The 25,461-nt window shown below is 49.2% G+C and overlaps 1 protein-coding gene across 1 annotated transcript in view; it reads left to right on the forward strand.

Moving 5' to 3' along the window:
- LOC138497199 (uncharacterized) overlaps positions 1-25,461 on the forward strand; it is a 197,330-nt gene that overhangs the window by 108,358 nt on the left and 63,511 nt on the right. The window contains exon 3 of the mRNA XM_069620506.1: positions 21,538-21,598. Within this exon, the coding sequence (XP_069476607.1) occupies positions 21,538-21,598 (61 nt within the window). The remainder of the gene's footprint in view (positions 1-21,537; positions 21,599-25,461) is intronic.

A 25,461-nucleotide genomic window follows, 5' to 3' on the forward strand; every position in this document is an offset into this window, starting at 1 on the left:
ATTGACAGCTGTCCTAGCAAATAGACGGAAGAAGGTCATTGGCAACTAATACACTCAGATCAGATGGGCTATGTCCCAAACAGAAATATTACCAATAATCATAGACGGCTCCATAGAATTGTTGAGAGTGGTGGCGAAAATGATGAGGATATGGCGATTGTGTCCTTGGACGCAATACAGGCTTTTGATTCAGTTAAATGGCCATGGCTGTTTGCGGCCCTGGAGTGTTATGGGTTAGGGCCTGGATATGTAAGGTGGGCAAAGATATTGTATAGCGAACCACTGGCTAGGGTTAAGACAGGATCTGTGATATCGGGAAGATGGCAGCTCAGCAGGGGCAGGGATGTCCGTGGTCCCCAATGCTCTACATATTGGCCCTGGAACCTCTTGCAATATACTTGAGACAGCAATATGACATCATAGGCATTGAGGTAAAAGGGGAGAGACATCTGATATCCCTGTACGCTGATGACATGTTGCTGTACTTGCAATACCCAGAAGAAAATCTCCAGTACATTTTGGAAGTGATGGAGAGATTCGCTGCGTTGTCCGGCATAACGGTGAACCCCCAGAAGTCTAGCATGTTCCCACTGGGGAGGTACATAGGGATCCCAGCGGAGCCATTGCCTGTATCAAAAGTACCATGGGCGGTCATTACATTTCGGTATCTAGGGATCAATATATATCATAATGTGGAAGAGGAGCATAGGTGGAACACAGAAGTAGCTATTACAAATATTGAGAGGAGCATGCAATTCTGGGCCAGGTTACCCTTAGCAATGATGGGCCGGGGAGCAATGCTAAAGATGGTGGTTCTGCCAAGGCTTCTACACTATTTTGGGAATATACCATACCTGATCCCTAAGAAGTTCTTCACCAAACTGAATAGCATGTGTAGGGATTTTTTGTGGCATTGCACGCGGAATAGAGTGGCGTTATGGAAGTTACATAATTTCCATGACAAAGGTGGGATAAAACTGCCCAATTATGAGGTGTATTATGTGGCAAGCCAATTGCAATATGTCGCCAAGTGGCTTTCTGATGAGGAAACCTCGGAATGTAGGCTGTTTGGGCGAGATTGTGCACCATTTTACTTGAAAGAAGTGATGTGGGTACCCAGGGCGGAAATGATGGGGCGCCCTAAGATGCTGCTATTAGAGTGGAAGATATGGCGCAGGGCATGCCGGATGATGGAGAACCCGTCCCCATGTTCTCCGCAGGTGCCACTGGTTGTATTAACGGGGGCAGATGTGCAGGTAAGAATGACAATCAGGAGCCACTGGGAACCGGTTGGGGTGGCAACAATGGGAGACATCTGGCGGGAGGGCTCTAGTATTACTTTCAAGGAGCTGCAAGAAGAAACTGGGTTGCACGAGGGCCAGTACATTACATATTACAGAATGGTGCAGCGAATTAAGAGAATTTGGCCTGAAACAGTGCTGGAGGAGGAACCAGATGCCACCATAGATATGATATATGACATAGCAGAAGGGGGTCATGAGATTTCCAGAATATATGAAATGTTGATGTCTAAAGTGGGGAAGGAAGTCACGCAGTTGAGGATGGACTGGGAAACGGAAGTTGGTGCCCCGATGGAGATGGGATGTGGGGACGGGTACAGGGGTATTATAGGAAGGTGTCTAGAAATGCGAGACTGAAACAGATACAACTATATATTACGCATAGGGCATACAACTATATATTACGCATAGGGCATACATGACACCTTGGAGGATATCAAGGTTTGAGAATGCAGGACGGCAAGCATGCCCCAAATGCGATGAGGAGAACGTGGGCATGGTTCATATGTTCTGGTCATGCTCGGTCATAGAACGTTTCTGGAGTGCAGTGAAAGAGAAACTGGAGAAAAAAGGGGTTAAGATCGTAGTGGACATAGTCTGGGCCTGTTTGTTGGGGGGGGTTCCCAAGATCACGGAAGCTCAAGCATGTGAGTAAATTGAAGGACCTGGCTTATGTGCTTGCAAAAAGGAGAATTGCCATGGGGTGGAAGACCTGCCATATGCCAAATGTGGAGGTGAGGTGGAGAGATTTACAAAAATGGGCGGAGGCAGAAACCATGGTGTGGCAAGAGGCTAGTAACACAGGGGGGGAGGAGGAGACGGAGTCCCTGATGGCCTGGAAACTAATGATAGACAAGCTGTTTGGGTCAATTGTAGACCCGGCAGATGCTATAGAAGGGGAGACCGTACCACAGGATGCAGAAACAGAAGGTTAAAAGAAATAGACCCATAAAGGGGGGAGGCAAAGGGAAGCAGCGACTAGTAATTATGGATGTATAATGAAGAGGCTGAAGGTTGCACTGCTTGTTTGGTTTGTATTGTTTTGTTGTGTGAATAAATCAATAAAAAATCTTTTTTTTAAAAAAAATAATAACTTTGCTACCATAGTTAACCCATATATGATTGTTATCCTTTCTCTAATGTTATTTAATCTCTTTGTTTCTATTGGCTTTAAACTTATTTCTTCTAATTGGAAAATCATACACAATTGCCTTTTACGTTGTGGTGGAATTTCATTGGTTCCATTCACGCAATTGAGAAATGTCATGCTTATGCCTGCAACAATGTTTCTGCATTTTATAAAAATAGAAATCATTTATGGGGTACCTTGGCAACAGTTAACCACAGTTTGGATAATTCTTTCATTTGTTCTTACTAATTCTCATCATATCAAAAAATGTGTCATGGGCGTCCCTCTATGAGAACGAACACAACAAAAATGGCCTGTTCTATGGGATGGTTCCCACTCTAGAGTCTGCAGCCACATTTTAGCTCACTGTACCTTTCACGGATGGGAAATAACCATTTGCATATCAGTCTTTGTCCCACCCACATGGGCAGTCCAGCACTACAGGTACCAGAATGCATTACACCAATGTCCCAAATCCCTTCAAAAGCACACTGGGCACAACCCACACAACCTGCAGCACAGACTAATCATTCAAATGCACCACAACATACCACCTCCAAACCACTAGCGTACCCCAAACCATGTAGCCAGGTTCCCTGCCTGTTCCAAGTGCACATACACATATGCATGTGATCGGAACTGCAATAAAATAGCTGGACATATCAATGGATGGGTGATATGACCATCATAGGACATGCAATTGAAACAAAATCAGAACACACATTAGTCTGATTTGTGTGTGTCGTAGTGAAAGGGTCATAGGTCAAGGTGGGTGTGAATGGGCCATTGAAAAGTGACAGCTAAACACTCATCCACCTCGCATAGTGACAAAGCATATTGGCTGCTTGGCAATCATTAAGCTGTCATCGCCTTCCCAATCCAATCAATTCCTTCTATGGTACCCCTCTGTGTATACATACATATCCATCATTTTCACAGATTCATTGATGCTCGTCAACCACTCCCATGCAGCACATCATGTACATCAAAATGCAAGCATGCCTTCACGCATGTACTCAAACTGTAAATAATATCAAATTCTCTTTTTTCACGTAAAGAAACAGTATTACCTGTGACAGCTCTACCTACCAGGTCTGCGGCCCCCAGCAGAGTCTGACCTGTCGGGCACACAGGCTGTGTCAGGCAGATTACTATTTTGCAGACCCAGAAACAGGCCACCTGGTAAATGCCACTGGCACACTTAGACCCGAACAAGCCACATTTTCTGTTTGCCCGTGTCATTACATTGACATTGATGAATGCAAACAGAAATCCGTAAGATCACCCTGATTCTACACAAAACTGTCCATACAATACATACACATCAATTTCCACTGACAATGCGCATATTACCATGCTCATCTCCGACATATGTTACGTCTTCTGCAATTTGCATGTAATAACTTGCATTGGTGAGTGAACAATATACAGACTGTACCAAAATGATGCATGCCTGTGAAAGGGTTAATTCCAGGAAGGTAAGCCAGATGGGTTTGTCTGTTAACATCAGGTGTCACGGCAGTGAAAGACCAAAAGGATGAATGTCAGGCTTGTGATGAACAGAATTCCTATCAAATAAGAGATGAAACTGCATCTGAAGGTCCCTTAATCTAAGCTGGCTGTGTTCATTTTGTTTTTGTTGCCAGCGAACAGCTGATGAGGAGGAAGACCTCCGTTACGAGTGGGTGTGTTGAGAAAAGAAGGCTGTGAAAGTGTTCATGCAAAACGTTATGAGTGGGACTGAAAAATGTTGTCATACCAAGTCCCTGTTGTTTAGAGATTTTTTGCAGAGCTAGTTGCGAGTGGAGGCGAGAGTAGCAGAGAACAGGCTTCTTTGCGCTAATACGAAGGAGGCCGTATTGAAATTGTCAGGGTTCGTAGGGTCTTGCGGACGGAAGAATAAGGGCCTCATAAAAGGGCTTCGCGAGAATGTGCTAGCCGTCCAGGTCTGATTAGTTCTGTGGCAGCTGGGACCTGAGCAGAGCCGAAGTAGCGGAGTGGCTGAAGGGGGCGTGACCATCCAGTCGTCAGCTGGGCCCTTAGCGTGGGCACCCTAGTGCCTTGTCCTCCCCCCCTCCTCCATGACCTGGCCCCTCACTCCCCCCCCTCCTCCCCTCATACCCCCCGGCATATGTCATACATCACACGTTGAAGAAACAACTCAGACACCTTGTAAAGTTGGAAGAGTAAAATGCCTCAGCAGCTTTATTTTGCATAAAGTCTTGGAGTTATCTTACAGGCGATCCGTCATTCACCACCACAGGTATACTACTCTGTGTGCGGCTACCTAGGTATCCCTTGCCCTCCCCCCCTCTCCCTTACCCTCCTCGTCCGGTGGACGCCTCAGGTTGAGCCCGGCCCTTGCTATTAACCTCTCTCTACCCCTGGCCGTTTGTAGATTTCCCATGAGCGACTTTTGGCATAGGCCCCCCCTTTTCTCTAGGTCTTTGTTGGGAATCCCCTGCCCCCCCTCCCCCGACACTTCACCGTGTCCGGTGTTTGGGTCTAGATAAAACCGGCAGCCACGCGGTGCCTCGCTAGTAATCAGGTTCCTATACCGGCACCATCACAAGTGCCCCAACGCTACACATATCCCACATCCGTACGTTAAGGCCGACCCCGACCTCCGATGCCGGCCCACACCTTTCTGCCTGCCTATATGGTCATCGCTTTGCGATGCCCGTCTATTTTGAGTCCTTTCTACTCTACTCTGTCCCCCCCCTCCTTCCCCCGAGTGCCGCTTGTACCAGAAGCCCTATCCTATCTATGCTGCCCCCCATGTCTCCCTTCCGTCTTGCCGAGCCCCTAAATCCTCCCAGTTCCCTCTCCCCCCGGCCTCCCTGTGTCTGGTCCAGTGCCCCCCCTGCCAGCGTAATATCTCTTCGGTGTACCCTATCCCTTCTCCTTCCTTCCTTTCCCTCGCTCCTCCACTCACCAGGTCCCCAGTTTTTAGGGTCCTGCCAACCCCCCCCCCTGCCGTTTCTGCCCCTCCATATCCTAGCTCCATTTCCCCCCAGAGGCAGACTTCCCAGCCCTGTTCTTCTGTACCCCGTCTCCTGTCCCCCAGCTTTTGGTCCTTGCCCCCCCCTTATTCCTTGGGGCTGGCTTCCTCCCCCCTGTTCCCTCTATTCACCTAGCCGCCCTATCTTGGATCCTCCACCTCCCTCCCCCTCATGCCCCCCTCCTTCCGTGAAGACTTCCCCTTGCTGTTATTTTGTCACTGTTACCTGAGCCCCCCGTAGTCTCCTCTTGCTCCCCCCCCGACCGACTTCCCTTGATGGCCTTGATTGTGAGTTTATGTTGATTCCTCCACCCCCCTGCAATTTTGGGCTTGGAATTGGCTCCCAAGTCCCCTACGTCCCTCCCCTTTTTCCCAGGGCCTCCCCTGAGCCTAGTACTCTTGGGGCGCCGTAAGATCTAAGCTGTTGGCTGAGCATTCCCCTATGGGCCTGCCAGTACTTTGCTACAGGGATCGCAATGTAACTCCGCTGGGCGACCTGCAAAACAAAAGACAAATCATTACAAACATTTTGTTTCTTGGGAGGGTGGGTGGGAAACAAAATCCACGATCCGGTGGGGGCAGGGAACCGAGGGAGAATGTGTTTGTATCTGGAACAAACCCATGCCTTTATGAGGCCTGCTTCTCCCTCGGCTCCCTGACCGCCCCTTGCGTTTCGCGCGCTCTCGCCCCTTCCGGGGGTGGGCTGCGCGTTCCTCCCCCATCCCCGCCCCCCTGACCTGCTTCTTGAGTAGTGGGGGGGAGGAGGCCGGCTGGGCAGCCCCCACTAAGGGGCGGCGCCCGCCATGCCATCTTCGTTGGCGTGTTCGCCCGCCATAGCGTGGGCACCCCCTTGCCTTGTCCCCCCCCCCCTCCTCCATGACCTGGCCCCTCACTCCCCCCTCATACCCCCTGGCATATGTCATACATCACACGTTGAAGAAACAACTCAGACACCTTGTAAAGTTGGAAGAGTAAAATGCCTCAGCAGCTTTATTTTGCATAAAGTCTTGGAGTTATCTTAAAGGCGATCCGTCATTCACCACCACAGGTATACTACTCTGTGTGCGGCTACCTAGGTATCCCTTGCCCTCCCCCCCCACTCCCTTACCCTCCTCGTCCGGTGGACGCCTCAGGTTGAGCCCGGCCCTTGCTATTAACCTCTCTCTACCCCTGGCCGTTTGTAGATTTCCCATGAGCGACTTCTGGCATAGGCCCCCCTTTTCTCTAGGTCTTTGTTGGGAATCCCCTGCCCCCCCCCGACACTTCACCGTGTACGGTGTTTGGGTCTAGATAAAACCGGCAGCCACGCGGTGCCTCGCTAGTAATCAGGTTCCTATACCGGCACCACCACAAGTGCCCCAATGCTACACATATCCCACATCCGTACGTTAAGGCCGACCCCGACCTCCGGTGCCAGCCCACACCTTTCTGCCTGCCTATATGGTCATCGCTTTGCGATGCCTGTCTATTTTGAGTCCTTTCTACTCTACTCTGTCCCCCCGCCTCCATCCCCCAAGTGCCGCTTGTCCCAGAAGCCCTATCCTATCAATGCTGCCCCCCATGTCTCCCTTCCGTCTTGCCGAGCCCCTAAATCCTCCAGTTCCCTCTCCCCCCGGCCTCCCTGTGGAGTCTGGCCCAGTGCCCCCCCTGCCAGCATAATATCTCTTCGGTGTACCCTATCCCTTCTCCTTCCTTCCTTTCCCTCGCTCCTCCACTCACCAGGTCCCCAGTTTTTAGGGTCCCGCCAACCCCCCCCTGCCGTTTCTGCCCCTCCATATCCTAGCTCCATTTCCCCCCAGAGGCAGACTTCCCAGCCCTGTTCTTCTGTACCCCGTCTCCTGTCCCCCAGCTTTTGGTCCTTGCCCCCCCTTATTCCTTGGGGCTGGCTTCCTCCCCCCTGTTCCCTCTATTCGCCTAGCCGCCCTATCTTGGATCCTCCACCTCCCTCCCCCTCATGCCCCCCTCCTTCCATGAAGACTTCCCCTTGCTGTTATTTTGTCACTGTTACCTGAGCCCCCCATAGTCTCCTCTTGCTCCCCCCCGACCGACTTCCCTTGATGGCCTTGATTGTGAGTTTATGTTGATTCCTCCCCCCCCCCCGCAATTTTGGGCTTGGAATTGGCTCCCAAGTCCCCTACGTCCCTCCCCTTTTTACCAGGGCCGCCCCTGAGCCTAGTACTCTTGGGGCGCCGTAAGATCTAAGCTGTTGGCTGAGCCTTCCCCTATGGGCCTGCCAGTACTTTGCTACAGGGATCGACCTGTGACTCCTCCAAGACTCTCTGCTGGTTGCCGGCGGCAGAGAGTTCCCCCAGCCTGCACAGGTCGCTCCATAGCCGACCCTTCTGCTTACTCCCCTCGCTCCGTTGCTCCTTGGTTGGTGTATGGCCTCCTTGTCCCCCTCCACCCCCGTCCTTCCAAGGCCTTGCCTCCCCTGCCAGCCTGCGTACCCTACTCCCAGGCAGCAGTGAAGTAAACGCACCGGGGGGAAGGGTGGTCTGGTGGGGGCGGGGGTGTACGAGTTGGGCTGAGGATATTCCATTTGTTGCCATTGCCGGGTTGAGGACCTAGACCTAGGTGAGGTTGGTTCGTAACTGTGAGGGAGTAGGCAAATACCTAATTTCGTTCATGTACAGAAAGGTTTAAAGAGCCCTGTATTTTTTTCTTTTATTTTTAATGCTCCATTTTGAAACTACGTCTTGGGGCAACCCTAACTTAAATACGAGATGCCCTTACGTGTAGTTTGTTTGAGTGGGTTTGAAATTAGTTCCAGTGAATTCGAGTGGATTCTCTACTGCCCCCTTCAGGAGATGCCTCTCCGTTAATCCGCACTTAGCTCTTGCGGCACGTTGCCCTGTGATGCTTAACTGGTTGGTTTAATAGAACTGTCTTGCCCTACAGATCATGCTTGAATGTGGTATTTGTGCTCTCACCCTTGCCCCCCCCCCAATTCCCGGTGTCTGGTTCTGTACCCCTTAATACTGTGCCCCCTTACTCCCTGTTTCGCCGGACCGAGCACCCCAATTCCCAGCCATTCTCTGCACAGGATGAGGGTGCTCGAAGCGAATGTGTGGTGCTCCGTGTGGTCTTGCTCCCAACACTGGTCAAAACTATTGGCCGCATAGTGAAGTAACTCGTCAGCAGTGCCATGGAAGTGGTTGAAGGTTGAATTCATATATAAAGAAATTGCGCTGTTTTAAAATATTATTTTGTACCTTTCCTTTGGTTGGAGGTCAACTTAGTTCAGTCTTAACACTTACCCACAAGGCATTGCAAGCTCTTTGTCCCCCCACCTCTTACTCTCGTCTCCCCCCCCCCGACATAACATTTTCTTACCCTACAACGCCACGCGCCCCCTGAATGAGCTCCATGCCAGGTAATTCACCACAAGCCCTACGCCGCGCTGAGTTTGAATATTTTTGTTATAGCATTTTCCGCCCACGGAACATTGGTCGTGGCGCTGCGGCCACCACGTTGCGAAAACATGGCATACATGGCGTAATAAACCTAACTCGGGCCCCCCACAAAGAAGGCCCCGTTTACCAAATCCGACATGCGACACGCACGGCAACCAAATGTGTTCGAACAAAGTAGGCCATTCCTGGTGAATAAAGAACTATCCCCCAAACCTTCCTCCTTGTTCCAACAACGTGCCAAACCTTCCGCATTTAACTCATGTTGACCACTGTAAATGCAGCTTCCCGTACTTACCACCCTGCAACCGCCTCGCCCCAGCGTGGACCAAACCCCCAAAGGCCCCATCCCATGGCACTTCCAAACCCGCACTTACCAGGTGTGCCCCCCATTCAAAACCCCGAGCTCGACCTGTATTCTATACTGTGTTAGTGGCATCCTCAAATTAGCACTCTAAAATCGCCGGCCCCCCATGACTAACATCAATCCCCATTAGGAATTCCCGGTGCCCCATACGTTTGCAATCACCGCCCACCAGCTCTCAGGAAGGCTAGGGGGTTCGCAGCACTATATAAATACCAAACTTTTCATTGCACTTGGGCATGCGGGGCCAGAGCATGGTTAAAGCAAACCCATCCCTGGTAAACATTACGAGCCCTGTGCATCTGTTCCTCCTAATCGCAATCCTTCATCCCACCCCCCCCCTTGCTCACTTCATTCGCTATCATCGCCACTGTGCGTCTTCTGTATTTGTAATGGCTTCAGTTCTACAATGCCGACTTGTGGTCCTTTAAGGTGGTGTCAAGCTAACTTAGTTCAGCGGTCCCTGCCGCATGTCGCCGTCTTCCTCTTTGCAGCAACTTTTGTGTCTTTTGCTCCCCCCTCGCAGGGCGGAATATATGCAGAATTCTGACCCCCCACCCCACCCGTTGTGAGCATGCGGCGATCCAAGCAAGAACCCCACTCACCCTGCCACGTTGCCCCACGCGAAGACAACTTGTACCACATCACTACAAACAATGCGCCCTAAACCGCTGCACCACAACGAGTGTGCGCGCCCTCCGTTGTGCTTCCGTGCCCAAGGGCCGCGCTATGGCCAGCTGGCTAAAAGGGTGGTCGCATTACCGTGGTTGCCCCAAACACGATGTCCGACACACACGGGCATAGGGCAATTAACCCACACGCAGTGATAAACAAGACTCCCCTTCCCCCACTCCATATACCAGCCCCCATCCCAGCAATGCCATTCCCGCCCCCCTGTGTCTGAACCTTGCCCAACCCTCTGCTCACCCCAATCGCACCTAGATTCGGCCCCCCAAGCGCTGGTGCCATGGCAGCCGACCCCACGACATTCTCCTTACTGAGTCAGCCCCTGTTCCCGCCAAGAAAACAATCCCTCAGCCCATAACCGATCCCTGAAGCAAGGGACAAGTCACAGCCCTTATCCCGCACCGTGGCAACCGCTTAGATCCACCCCCATGGCCACATTACCCCCCTGAAACAACGTCTGCATGCCCACGATTGTCAACCGATCCCCCTTCATTCTTAGGCCCCTCCGCTGGGTTACAATGCCTGATACACCAACCCTGAGTGACCCCATTAGACATGAATTCAAAAACTCGTGTCACAATGCTCCAAATCTCTGCCTTGCCACGTGGCTAACTACTGTTTAGCACAGCCCATCACCAGTTTTGACCGTGTGCCCAGGCACAATATCCTAACTCTGACCCACCTTCCAACAAAGAAAACATCATCAGCCAAGTTTCAACCTAAGGCGACCAATGCACAGCACGCCCTGTAGCCACCTATGTTACGAACCAGGTAGGCCATGCCTGGTAAACACATAACTTTACCTCACAAAGCGGTGCCCACACCGCCTTTCGCAATTAACTCATTCTGACCACTATCCCTGCCCCATTCCGTCATGCAACCGCCCCGCCTCAGGGTGTTCCCAACATCCCAAAGCCCAGACCACTGACCCACCCGCATTATGAAGTACTTTACCAACATTTGGTGCTTGAAGACAGAAATAAAATTAACCGCGGCCTCCCAGCGCACGAAGCAGTAACGCAATTACCTCCCTGTAAACACTAAACCTGCAAATGTTTTATAATCCTTGCACTGCCACCCCTTTAAACCAGCGCGATCCAAACTGTTCAAACCACTCCCCCCCCCCTTTGGCAATCAAACATGTAAAACATTACCTGTCGGCATAGCGGTCAAAGAAGCAGCAAGACCCCGTGAGGACAGGAGTATTCCTATTCGTCGTCCCGAAGTGCCGTTTCCCTCCATATGTAGCACTTAACATGCAAAGACAAACAACGGAACCCGACGCCCGTAAAGCAACCTTCCATTAGCATTGCCGCCTCTTCCCTGCTGCTGCATGCCCCAATCATTCAAGAGCCCCACCAGCCTGCCGATCCTTGAATTGCTGTGCCATCGCCCACCCCTTTCCTCTCGTGGGCAAGGATCGCCCCATGTATAGGACTCCTGCCATCGCTGCGAGACTCCCATGAGCGCGAACACCGCCAATCCACACATGTGGTGTGTATTCATGGCCGCCGCGCCATGCGCCTGCCGCTGTCACGAGGCACTCTCGCGTGAAAGTCTTTGCAGCCGTTCACGGGCACGATCTGACGGATAGGCTGCCAAGGCCCGAGAGCCAAGGCGCAGGAAACCCTGGCTCCAGTCCAGGCCGGCCATGCGGCACAGCGGACAGAGCGCTGCCAGCCACACTCAGGCAGAGCCCGCCAACGCAGGCTCGAGTCTCGGCCGGACCACAAACATGGCGCTTGACTTTCGAGGCGCCAAACAAATATACATGGTGGGCGGAAATGGCCGGGACTCGAGCTCCGTGTATGCCATGTCGATGGAGATGCAACAATGGCCGCCGCGCCATGCGTTTGCCTTGTTCAAAGAGCAAGGCCCATGTAAAGCGTCCCGCGCCCATACAGGGCCTGCATCCCTCGGCAATGTTGTTGTGGCCCGAGAGCCAAGGCCGTCGAATTCTGGCTCCAGCCAAGCCGGTCTGGTGGCACAGCGAATAGAGCGCTCGCATCCACAGGCCGAGCCTGCCAGCGCAGGTTCGAATCGCGGCAGGGCGCCAAGAATAAGCCCTTCTTCTCCGGAGCTCCGGTTCAAGTCCCCAATTGAATTGAAACACCCTCCCCCGAGCACGAACATCGTCTAGGCCAACCCGGTGTGTCGGCTTGGCCTCCGCGCCATGTTTTTGTTTATGCCCCGCATCGTGGCCCCCTTCCCTAACTTGTTACACTGCGCATTGCAGCCGCCCTTTAAACTCGCTCCGCTCCGACACAGCCTACCCTCTCCTCTCCCCTTCATGCTTTGGCCGCCCGCATTCTAACCTCGCACGCCCTCGAACCCTGCCCCACCTTTGCTTCTAAATGAACCCAATACCTTAATTTGCCACACCACTGCACGCCCTCGTCTTTCCTCCACCCGCTTGCACGATCCTCCTTCTGGAACAAGTAATCACCGGCCTCACGAACGCTGGAAACTCCTTCCGGCTTCGACCACAGAAACAAAATCCACGATCCGGTGGGGGCAGGGAACCGAGGGAGAATGTGTTTGTATCTGGAACTAACCCGTGCCTTTATGAGCCTTGCTTCTCCCTCGGCTCCCTGCCCCGCCCCTTGCGTTTCGCGCGCTCCCGTCCCTTCCGGGGGTGGGCTGCGCGTTCCTCCCCCATCCCCGCCCCCCTGACCTGCTTCTTGAGTAGTGGGGGGGAGGAGGCCGGCTGGGCAGCCCCCACTAAGGGGCGGCGCCTGCCATGCCATCTTCTTTGGCGCGTTCGCCCGCCAAATCAGCTGTTCACTCTCCGCGTTCCTGCAGCAGTCATGCTGAAAGAACATCTTCCGGTGAAGTGAAGAAGTACAGCCGAGCTGCAAGGACATCTGCCGGCGAACGTACGAACTACAAGTAAGATTAATGAAATTGCTGGTGAAGCTGAAGGAAGTGATCCAGTGGCTGAATCGTGCCGGTGTAGGTGTGATACAAGGGAGTCTGCCCGCGTTAGCCACTTGTGAACACGAATGAGCATCAAAGAAGGAAAATAAGGGTAGTCCCACTTGAAAGGAGCTGCCTATGAGGAAATAAAACACCCGAAATTAAGGCATAGTATGGCCTTAACATTTGAATACAAATACGGCCATGAGGGAACTATAAATAAAACTCTATGAACGTTGATAACGTGACTGCATCCCTTCAGGAACAGGTTAGATCAGACCCTACACCCCTTAGACTTCAAGAACCGGAAGCGCCTGAGGCCTGGAGAGTTACAAGACTCATGTTACTTCTGTTGAACTCATTGTTTTTAAATTAGAGTTACAGTATTTACCTCCTTATAAGTGTGTTGGCCCTCATTCCCACCTAGAAATAGTGACAATGCCCCACATTGATTTTTCCCCCTTTCTGTCCCTCCTGTGCAGGTGATGCTGGATACCCCTTGATGCCATGGCTGATGACCCCCTTGAGGCAACCATAGAAACAACATGAGCAGGGATACAACCGTGCTCACATCAGGACACGTTGTTCTATTGAGCAGACATTTGGTATGTCAAAGGCAAGGTTCCACTGTCTGAGCAGATCTCTGGGGGCACTGATGTACAACCCTGTGAAGGTGGGCAAGATGGTACTGGCCTGTGCCATGTTGCACAACATGTGTATCAGGTGCAACATACCTCTGCCCCCGGACATGGACATGCACCCACCTGATGCGGAGGAGGAGAATGACAGTGATGAGGAACTGCCATTGGCACATCACAGGGATGTCGTGGATGGCCATGAGACACGCAATACAGTGATTACCCACTATTTCTGAGCACATCACCCGAGCACATGGCCTAGGACAACTAATGCACTCAGCACTGTACAGGAAATAAATCACTCAGTCACACTAAAAATGAATGTTCAGTCATGATTTCAATGCAACACCAAATGTAATGTATAAAATTGAATGAATAACAAATGTGGAACTACAACTACCAAATCTATCCCTCCCCGCTCCCCCTCCCCAACTTTCTCTCCACAACTCCTGTCATGTTGTACAAGTAGTCCAGCAGAAGACACACACAGGGCACATGTCTGTTTTGGGCCCATTTGTGACCCCTTTTGCAATCTGGCATGTGACTGTGTGCAGAGGTGGGCAGTTAAGGCATCCTGACGTTCCTTGATGCGCTGGAGTCTGCCATCCATTTCCCTGACACTGGGGAAGGGTGGGTGTTGTGGGCTCATTGGGTCCATGGGGCTAAATACTAATGGCTCATAGCTGCCGTGGCCATAGGTCTCCCCTGTGTCCACTCCACCATCATCAGCTATGTCCACTGCACCAGATGGATGTGATAGATGAGCATGTGCATGTGGCTGCTTTGCTGGTGGTGATGGTATTGCAGCAGCTGGGGCTGGCACAGGATGGGCGCAGCTGTGCTGACAGCGATGTAGGTGCTCTTGGGATGGGCGCAGCTGTGCTGACAGTGATGGTAGGTGCTGCCAGGATGGGCGCAGTAGTGTTGACAGTGATGGTAAGTGCTGCCGGGATGGGCTCAGGTGTGCTAACTGTCGCAGTTGTGCCAGTGGAGGCTGTGGTGTCTGGGTGGTGGTGGTCTGTGGTGTCCTGTGGTGGCAGAGGCTGGTGCCCTTTGTGGTGCTTGCCTGGGCCACTTCATTGTCAGATGATGTGCCTAAGGGGGTCAGAAAGGCAGGTTGTCAGTGAACAGTGTGCATTGATGAAGCAGAGATACATGCATTATGCCGGTCGTGGCTGTGCTGTGTCAGGAACATGGCATGATGATACACACATGGTTGTGTTATGCGTACTGAGCGGAAGGATGGGTGATGTTTGTACATCGTAGAGTAGTGTACTGGGGATACTGTTGTGGTGTACTGCCAATTGCTGGGTATGGTGTTATGTAGGGGAAGTTCATGCAGTGGGATGTTGCGGTGGGGAGGGGTGTGGTATGGATGGGGTCATCATGGACTTGCTGCCTGTACCGGTTTTCGGGGATAGTTGTGCATTTATGCTCAGGGCTTGGGCTGGCTGCGGCGAGGGGGTCACATGTTGCCTTTGTGTGCAACAGTGGTAATTTGTGAGTGGAGATGAGGCTTAGCACTGCTGTGATTTTGTGCCAGAGGAAGCACGGTGGGCACACATGCAGTACGCTGTGGCAGGGCGATGTGTGTCTGTGTGGGAGCAGATGCATGTTCAGTTGGCAGTAGAGGGTGCCAGTGCTGGTTTCTATGTGTATTACTGGGATGGGTCATATTTTGGTGGCCAGGGTGTATGTCTATATATGCATCCATATTGTTGTTCTATTGAGGGGGGCATGTAGGGTGTTTTGGGGGTTGTGGATGATGCAATTACCATTTCTGTGATATGTTGGTACGGTGTCCAGTCAACTGGTCGACTGCAATTTGGTCGACTGCAATTTGGTCGACGCAATTTGGTCGAATGCCAAATGGTCGAATTTTTTTTTTTTTATATATATATATGTGTTTTGTGGGTTTTCGTGTGGGGAAAAAAAATAAAAAAGAAAAAAAAGGGGGTTGGGGGGGGGACCCCCCCAAAAAAAACCAAAAAATTGGTAAAAAAAAAAAAAAAAAAATTCGACCATTTGGCATTCGACCAAATGGTGTCGACCAAATTGTCTGTCGACCAAATGTTTTCGACCATTTGACTGGTAACCGTTGGTACGCTGGTGGGTGCAGGGTGGCCATGGAGGTTCATATTACATTGGGGTTACGTGTACTCACCGGCCTCTTCAGGTGTCCCGACTCGGCCTCCGCAGCACTGACCCTTTTAATTGACTCTAGGTGCAGCACACTGCTGCACATCTCCTCCCAGGGCATCAGGCATATTGGGGATGCGCTCCTGCCTCCTGTGGCCATGCCCTGTCACCGCTGTGCCGAGAGGAGGTTGCATATCCTCAGGCGCAGGTGTTCCCATCGCTTGTGGCAGTCTCGCACTGTGCAGGGGGTTGTGCCAACTGCTGACACCTTCTGGGCCACCTCCTCCCAGATGCTCTTCTTGTGCAGCTGGGTTTGCCTGCCCTGATCGTTGCTGAAGAGCTCAGCGGCATGGTGGACAATGATGTCGGCTAGCATGTTCAGCTCGGGCTCAGAGAAGCGTGGCTTCCCATTGCGGGTCTCACAGACTGTAGGTGACATGCTGAGAGGGGAGTTTGTGTGCTTAGTAGGTGTGGATGTCACCTATGCTTTGAGGATTGCAATGGATTGTGTTTTTAGAAAGGCTGCCAGCTGATTTCCTGTTCCGGCGATCACTTTGTTTCCGGTCACGGTAATTGTGGGACTGCTGTTACCGGTGCAGGTGGATTCGGGACCGTGATGCTGGATTCGGGGTACTGGCACTGAGGACGGCGGTGTTGCCAGTTTTTCCCATTATGCCGGTACTGCCGTTTCCGGCATGCCGGAATGCGCATCTCCGACAACATGTAATCATCCGTTGATTCCAGAATCATGGGTTGCACGGTGGCACCGGCATGCCGGTTACTCGGAATACCTACCGACATACTTGTAATGAGGCCCATTGAGTTTCTGGGGGTGGTGAGGAAACGAAGAATGCCTCTGAGGAGGTTCAGCTGAAAGTGGGCCTTCTTGGCTAGGTTCGTGATGTGAGGAAAGAAGGAGAAAGAGGAGTCCAAGATGACACCAAGGTTTTAAGCCCCACAGAGGGTGAGGGGAGGTGATCCATGGAGGGCGGCCAAAGAGTAGGAGGGAAGGAGGGAGAAGGGGGCCCAATGAGAAGGATCTCAGTCTTACTGGCATTAAGGCAGAGATCATTAGCAGCGTGTGTGGCACTAGCTGTATTATTTCTAAAGAATTAAAAGAATTTTGTATATAAGAGAACTTTCTTATACATTTTTAAAAAAACACATGCACAATGATTTTGATTCGTTAAGACCCTTTTGGTTTGGGATTTGGCCTGCATTAAGTGACATTTACAATGTGAGCAATAAGTGACATTTACTATGTGAAACATCTGCTGGTGTTTGCCTCTTACTGTATTAGTAGTCTTATGTTTACAAACGCGTATTCTGAACACGCTGCTCTACTACTCTGTAACTTGTTTAATGCTACTGCACTTTGTCTAATGAGTTTTACATGTGTGAAAGGGAACTGTGGAGACAAATGGGCTTCAGCGGTGGCTTGTACGTATATGCATGTATAAATTGGAGCCATCAGGCAAATATACCATCATTACAGGACCAAGAAATGGGGAAACATCCAAGATAATTACTAATAGATGTAATTAAAGATATATGTAATTTCTGATAGCCACATGAGCTAATAGATGTGGCTCCTGTCTTGCTTTATTGTTCGTCTGTCTTGTTGGGGTCTGTTGGCATCCTCACAAGAGTCCATGTGGTGCCTTCATGGGATTTAAGAGAGCCTTGGGTCTTCCAAAATGTCTTGCCGACTTCACACATGTCTATTATAGGTTCTGGTCTCTTCACCATCAAGATGGTGTTAATCAGGAGGAGCTGCTCAACAGTGAGCTCGAGGTTATCTCACTGCAAAGGTTCTCAATGTCAGGAGTTGCCCCCTCCCTCTGCCAAAGCCTCTTTCAATAGTGAACATGTCAAAGGTCTTGACATTGGCTGATTACTCCAGTGTTCAATGCTTTCCCCCTGGGTCTCAGAGTGAGCTCCAAGTGCGTAAGAGCTGACTGCAGATGGTGCTGCGGTGTTGCAAACATATCTACTTACTTTTGTTATGAGGTTGTGGCCCCAAGTGGAAGACTCTGAATAAATACAAGGAAACTCTCAAGAGGCTCCCTGGCTGTTTGAAAATCTGACACCTGCTCTATCTTTTTGCCTCCTGCAAAGCATTTTTGACACAAGAAGGCAATCGTAACCCTCAGAGGAACCATCTGAGCCACTTCAACGACAAACCCTTGGAGAGGAGACACCAGACTGCATTGCCCTAGCTGCCAGCCACCCCAAGACGACACCCAAGACACGAACCCAGCAAGGCTCATAGTAACCACAGACTTAAATGCCTCTTCATCAATGCATGTGCCAGATCCAAACACAGCAGATGCCTCTATAACTTGCTCTGCGAAGATAACACAGAACTACTCTTCATCACTGAAAGCTGGCCAACAGATGACTACTTTGCTGTATTACACAAGGCCAATAAGTTGGAATACCATTAACTGCCATGGTATGAGGGGAGCATGAAAAGCTCATGAACTCAGATATTTATTTTTATATTTATTAAGCGCACAAAACCGAGGCATCAAGGCTCTGTTACAGCCAGTTACACTTACATGGGGAAGAAAGGTCAGGTGATCAGATCAGACAAAGCAGACAATGTAGTCTCAGTTGTAGCCCTTATTTAAAAATTGCTGAACTGTCATGTACCACAAACCCTGTATTCATCAGGCCATATGGTTGCAGAAACCCTTCCATCTGCTGTGCTGCTTAGTGGATAGCTGGCCTGGTATGACTAAAAATCCTGCAAAACATGCCATGCTTACGCTATCATGTGACGTATATCAGTTGTGGACCAACGACCTGGCTCCTCACAGTCCATGGAAATAAAAAATGGCATTCATGAGTTATCAAGGCTTTTCAATGAGTTTCTCGGCTGGATTTAGTGCAGTATTTTCTTAAGCGTTCTTAGTTCTTTTTGATTCTGATTTCTGCATGTTTCTGCGCATATTTAAGATATGCTTCTAGGTCGGTTGCTCGATTTTACTCCCTGCATGGATTATGGTTCCTGACCTTTTGGCTTGCTGTTGGGCCACTGCCCTTGGATTCACCTCTGCTTAGTTCGCTCAGACTTCTAGGACTGATCACCTGGTTTCGGACATCTTCATCCTTCAGGTGATCTTCAAACTTGCTCCCTGACGAAGTTTGGGTTCTTGACTCTAGCCCTTCATTTAGTATCATCTCCCTCGTGCTGCCCACAATGGGAACCCTTTTTTTAGACATCGCAGATTAAAGGACCTCTATCTACTGGGAATTGGTGCTGTATCCTAATTTCCTTGTCAATGCCTTAAGAAATCATGCACAAATGTTGACACTTGTTCTGGTAGTTCCATTCCCTTGTGCTTTTGCTAATCAATTCCTGTTTTTTCTTGAAGTCCTGGGAGAGAGCCATACAGCATTCCTCCACGCTCTTTTATCCAGTCATGTGACCCACGGGCACTTCAGTGACCTTGCGCTGGTTCGTAGGAGGGAAGATATTGCAGCCTTCCAGAAGTATTAATGCTATTTATTTCAGGGAATCCATTATACTGACATTGGTATACTTGCCCCAAGGATCACCTATGAAGACTCCTTAAAAAAAACAGGCCACCAGCTGAAATGCTGCCAAACTCACCAACCTCAAAACAGAGATTGGATGGTTACAACAAAAATTCAGCAAATATTACCTCAAAGCTACTTCCTATCAACAACTGTGGCTGTAAAGGACAGAGGCAATGAAAGCCAAGAAAAGCTCATTCTGCATACTATTCGTAGAATGTGCCTAGAGGGGAAATGTTCATAATCATCAAAAAATTTAAAAAAACATTCAGCCTATAACTCTACCTTGACCCATCATTAAAAGTCTACAACTCATCATTAAAAGTCTACAACTCAATCTCCGCCCACTTCAGCAACAAATCCTACAGATTCAAGACCAGATCTAAAAATAGTTCCTACAGATATACCCAAAAAAGGAACCAGTCCTCAACAGAAAACCCAATGGTAACCTTCCACCCATTCTTCAAATAGAAATGTCCAATAATACAATGCACGCTGATCATGTGGAAACATGTGCCCTCCAATCCTCTAGAAAGCCACAGTTCGGCAACACCGGCCCACCCTCAAATTACAATCACTCCTCAGCTCATGAAAAGAACAGTGTCCCACCCCTTGAGCCATCAAATCCATATTCGTCAAGGACCTTCTAAAGAAAACCACAGCTAACCCTGACATCCCCAAGTGTGACAGCCATATCCCCAACATGCACTTCCCAGCAAAAATCAGGTAGATGTTAATCTACCAGCAGCTTTTTTCACAGATGGATAACAAATCACCATGCACGAATCACATCACAAATGTAGCCAATGAGGGGAGCAGAATGAACTCCTTCATCCATATGGAACACAGTAAAAAAACAAAATGCTGACACAGACACCCCGAGAGCACTCATCCTCCAGGTCAGCTTGATGACTTTGCTAAAAAGAGTTTTGGATATAGGATTGAGGGAATCATGCTATGCTGGGAGACATCCTTCTTTTTGGACACGACAGTGATAACCTACATGTCTCCCTTCTATCCACCCACAATATCACCTATGGGGTACCTCGAGTGACCAGCCTATGACCGCGACTCTGGAAATCATTTTGTGTGTGGCCTTGCCTGCCCCAACTACATGGATGACATGCAAACATTCTGCAAAGTGTGGATTTCACATTGGAAACTCCCTCACCAGTGTTCCCATATAGAACATTGGACATCATTTTCCAAGTTCTCACAAGACTGGATTATGCCAACAACGTCTACCTCAGCATTCTGAGTATACCTGCTAAACCGTCTACAAAAAGAGCAAAACACTAATCCAAGACTCCCTATAAGACTTGAAAGATGGGAACGCATCACCTCAGCTCTCTGAGCGCTCCACTGGCACCCAGTCAAATGTGAAATCCAATTAAAAACCCTCTCTTTTATCCACCGGGACTTAAAAGACAGGAGTCCAGAACTGACGACAAAGTCATTCATCTACTATGTACCCATCAGAACTCTACTATGTGCCCATCAGAATGCTCCGACACCCCGATACAGCAATGTGACTGAAGTTACAGTGCCACACTTCAACTGGAAACTCCAAGGAGGCTCCTCTTTTTTATTCCAGCTAAGCAATCTCTGGAACACCATCCTATCCTGTAACAGTTGTTCTGAGGGACAGAGTCATTCTAAAATGGCGCCAACAGGAGTCGATTTGAGTGCTCCTTTAGGAACAAATATACATGTATTCATAGAGTCCATCGGAATTCATCAAGCCGTATTCAATATGTGGGAGTGTTTGAAGGGTTCAGCCCTTTTAGTTAGTTCTGAGCCCGAGCACTCATGGGGCCTCATTACGAGGTAGTAGGTAGCCATGGTGCTACTAGCACCATGGCTACCCCCTTCCCTCACCGGGTCCGGGTTCTCGGAATGGGTACTTACCGGGTCATTCCAACCTTGGAGGACCCGGTATGTCCCCATTCTGAGAACCATTCCCCATTCCCATTCGAGCCCCCATAGGGCTCAATGGGAATGGGGAAGGAGATAATAGCGGGCCCGTTATTAGCTCCCTGGTCCCATAGCGGCTCCTGCTAAGGGAACTCGTAATGCGGCGGTAAGGGTTTAACGGCAACGGCACCCTTACCGTTGCCGTTAACCCCTTACCGCCGACCTCCTCATGTTCCCCTTTTTGGCATAATATTCCCCCTATTATTCCCCTCCTAAGGTATTTGGCTTCTACAAACAGCTTGTGTTGCTCATTGTCTAGATGTATTTGATCATTTTTTATGCGATTGTTTGCTATTGGTTGTATTGAAATCCAATACTACGATTTGAACCTAAAAACGATTTTGATCATTAATAAACTGCTTTCCCAATTATTGTACTCTAGCTGCCTCGTTTTACAGTGGTCAACAGACTTACCCCTGTCTGTCTCTGTTCCAGGAAATGTCCTCAAGCACAGAAGAAACCTTAGGAACGACCACTGTATCTCAATTGTCACCTGGTAAGTCGCAGGCGGTACATTGCTTTTTATGCCACTGACATCTTCTGTGTTAGCTCTTCTTAGAATAGCTGGTGTGTTATTATGTGTCCAATTGCTACATTTCAGAAGGACCTCCATTCTAATGTATGCAGACACAAGGCTCCAGTGAGAACTAGCATTTGACCTCAGTTTGTGTTAAGGACTTTCAAATACTTTAATGTGTGAACGTGAGAAAATAATAGGCTTAATTTCTTTTATGGGCTATTCGAAAAAGGGTTATTACAGGTTGATCAAGCAAAACAAACAAAAAGCTTCTTAGTGTTCCCAACAAGGTAAGGTGAGCTCCTTTTCTGCACTCTAGACAGGATTAAGAATGTTAACATGTGCCACAACTAGATGGAATTCTTAACCTTAGCCTGCTTCACATCTAGACAGAAATCCACATGGCATCTGCGTCACATCTAGACAGAAATGTGAATGTTAGCATTTGCCACACTTAGATGGATTTATTAACCTTAGCCTGCGTCACATCTAGACAGAAATGTGAATGTTAGCATGTGCCACATTTAGATGGATTTATTAACCTTAGCCTGCGTCACATCTAGACAGAAATGTGAATGTTAGCATGTGCCACATTTAGATGGATTTATTAACCTTAGCCTGCGTCACTTCTAGACAGAAATCCACATGGCATCTGCGTCACATCTAGACAGAAATGTGAATGTTAGCATTTGCCACACTTAGATGGATTTATTAACCTTAGCCTGCGTCACATCTAGACAGAAATGTGAATGTTAGCATGTGCCCCATTTAGATGGATTTATTAACCTTAGCCTGCGTCACATCTAGACAGAAATGTGAATGTTAGCATGTGCCACATTTAGATGGATTTATTAACCTTAGCCTGCTTCACATCTAGACAGAAATGTGAATGTTAGCATGTGCCACATTTAGATGGATTTATTAACCTTAGCCTGCGTCACATCTAGACAGAAATGTGAATGTTAGCATGTGCCACATTTAGATGGAATTCTTAACCTTAGCCTGCGTCACTTCTAGACAGAAATCCACATGGCATCTGCGTCACATCTAGACAGAAATGTGAATGTTATCATGTGCCACACTTAGATGGATTTATTAACCTTAGCCTGCATCACATCTAGACAGGAATATGAATGTTAGCATGTGCCACACTTAGATGGAATTATTAACCTTAGCCTGCATCACATCTAGACAAGATTATGAATTTTAGCATGTGCCACACTTAGATGGATTTCTTAACCTTAGCCTGCATCACATCTAGACAGAAATGTGAATGTTAGCATGTGCCACACTTAGATGAAATTCTTAACCTTAGCCTGCATCACATCTAGACAGAAATGTAAATGTTAGCATGTGCCACACTTAGATGGAATTCTTAGCCTGTGTCGCATTTAGACAGAAATGTGAATGCTAGAACACTTAAATTAAATGATCACAAGTGCAAACACTAGAATGGAATCGTGATCACTAGCATGCCTCACATCCAGACAGAATATTGAAAATTAGCAAATGCCACACTCCGATGGAATAGTGAATGATAGTAGGCATCACACCTAGACATAATTGCAAGGACAGCAATGCCAACTAACCAATCCACTAACAATTTCATCCCTCTGCATACACCTCTCAAACTCTAACCAAACACAACCACAAGCCTAAAACGCAGTAAACCGCACAAACTTCACTACACTGCAACTACAAAACAAACCGCACATAGACTTGCACAAAAGCACACAACGACTACCAACTGTAAAACAGCCCAAGCCCAGCCAACAAACCCACCGGGCTGAGGCTGCCAACAGCACATCACTGCTATCTTGCATTATTCCAGCTCATTCCCACTAACTCACCCCCCCTCTTCCTCTTTCAGAGCGGCCAGAGCACCAGGGGACCACTCCGGTGGTGATAGTGCACGGTACAAATATCCTTTAACATTAATATTAACATTAACATTAACACTCTCCGCAACTGACCATAATATGTTGAAAGGCACGTACAAGGCCTTCCGGCCTACTATTCCTGCCTTACTCTCATTGTCTCTTGTAATGCATCCCTTATTCGCTTACATGTCCAAAGGAATCACCTGACTGTTATGTTATCTTGCAAGCTTTTATGATATGACATGATAAGTCATTTATAACCTGCCTGTATACAAGTGTTTCTAGGCGCGACAAGACAGGGAAGGGAAGACAAGGCGGACAAAACAAACCATCGTACTAGGCCTTGTGTCATTCAGTGCAAGAGGAAGGGAGGGGAACAGTGGCTGGGGGAGGGAAGGGGAGAGTGAAAGTAAGTGCCGCCAGGGTGGCCGGCTCTAAGTAATTGCAAGGAGGCAGGGGACTGTAGGGTTGCAGGTACAGTCACTAGTGGATGGTAGGCCCGCAGGCAGTGCATGGGGCCACTGGTCGTGAAGGAGCCTGGTCCCCATAAGGATCAGAGGAAGGCCAGATAACCAGTCAGCTCAGCAGAACAAGTACATCAGCAGGGAAGAGAGAGAAAGCAGAAAAGAAAAGGGAGGTCTTGAGTTGCTTCGAGAACGTGAGGTGTTACTGCTCAAGTTTGAGAGAGGCAGGAAGACTTTATAAAGCGCTAAGCAAATCCTAAGGTATAAAAGGCTAGGGGCCTCTTTACAAGATTTGCGGAATGGGTTAACGGGTTCCGCTAATGGAGACGGACCAGTTAAACCCATTCCGCAAAATTACGAGGTTCCCTCGCAGGACCCGGTAAGGACGCCTGGTAAAACTTGCGGGACCCAGTAAAACCAGGGGTCCTTACCGGGTCCTGCAAGGAGACCAGGGAGCTAACAACGGGCCGGTCGTAATCAGCCCGATGTTAGCTCTCTGCACCCATTCCCATTGTGCCCTATGGGGGCTCAAATGGGAATGGGGAAGGTCTGGGCCAGGATTCCCTGTAGGGGGATTTACCGGGCCCTCCAACCTCGGAATGGCCCAGTAATTCCCCATTCAGAGAACCCGGACCCGGTTTTGGTGGCAGCCATGCCACCAATAGCGGCATGGCTACCGCCAAAGCCGCAATGAGGGCCTAGGTGTTCAAAGGCAAGGGCAGCAAATGGTTATACAACGTAGCATTTGTGGGAGAGAAGAGATTTTAACTGTCACATCAAAAGTTTATTCGGATTAGTACATCCATTAAACTCCACAATATAACAGTTAAAAGAGCATTGCTCACAATGAGATTTCCTAACAGTTTCAAAAACACAGAAATTAAATTGCCCTAGAGTTATACAAAAGTTAATACAGTGCAAATAAAACCCAGTAACATAGATTACATAAGTCCTTGCTAGTCTGATAACCTCTTTCTGTGATGCATAGCCTTTTTCTGGAGGGCCTCGGCTGACAATGCTGAGGCCCCATTACGAGTTTGCCGGTCCGGATACAACGGTACCAGTAAGCTTACAGGTACCGTTGTATCTGGACCGGCAAACTCAGAGTTGTGCTCGCGAGTGCCTTTCATTCCACCAGGTCTGACCTGGTGGAATGAAAGGCACCCGCGAGCACAGCATTTGGGATGCGCAGGCACCGCTGACAACGGTTCCTGTGCATCCGGCTTCCCCATTCCCATTGAGCCCTATGGAGCTCAATGGGAATAGGGCAGAATGTTTTCCTCCGGCCAGGAATGGGCAAATACCGGGTCCAGCAAGAACGTAATGACCCAGTAATTGCACATTTTTGAGCGCCGGAAAAAATGCTACCGCCAGGGTTGTAATGAGGCCCAATAAGTCAATAAGACAAAATAGTACACATGGTACAAATAGTACAAATAGTACACATGGTACAAATAGTACAAATAGTACACATGGTACAAATAGTACAAATACTACA

The sequence above is a fragment of the Ambystoma mexicanum genome, chromosome 5q (genome assembly GCF_040938575.1).
Source record: "Ambystoma mexicanum isolate Mex_15411 chromosome 5q, UKY_AmexF1_1, whole genome shotgun sequence".
Classification (NCBI taxonomy): Eukaryota; Metazoa; Chordata; class Amphibia; order Caudata; family Ambystomatidae; genus Ambystoma; species Ambystoma mexicanum.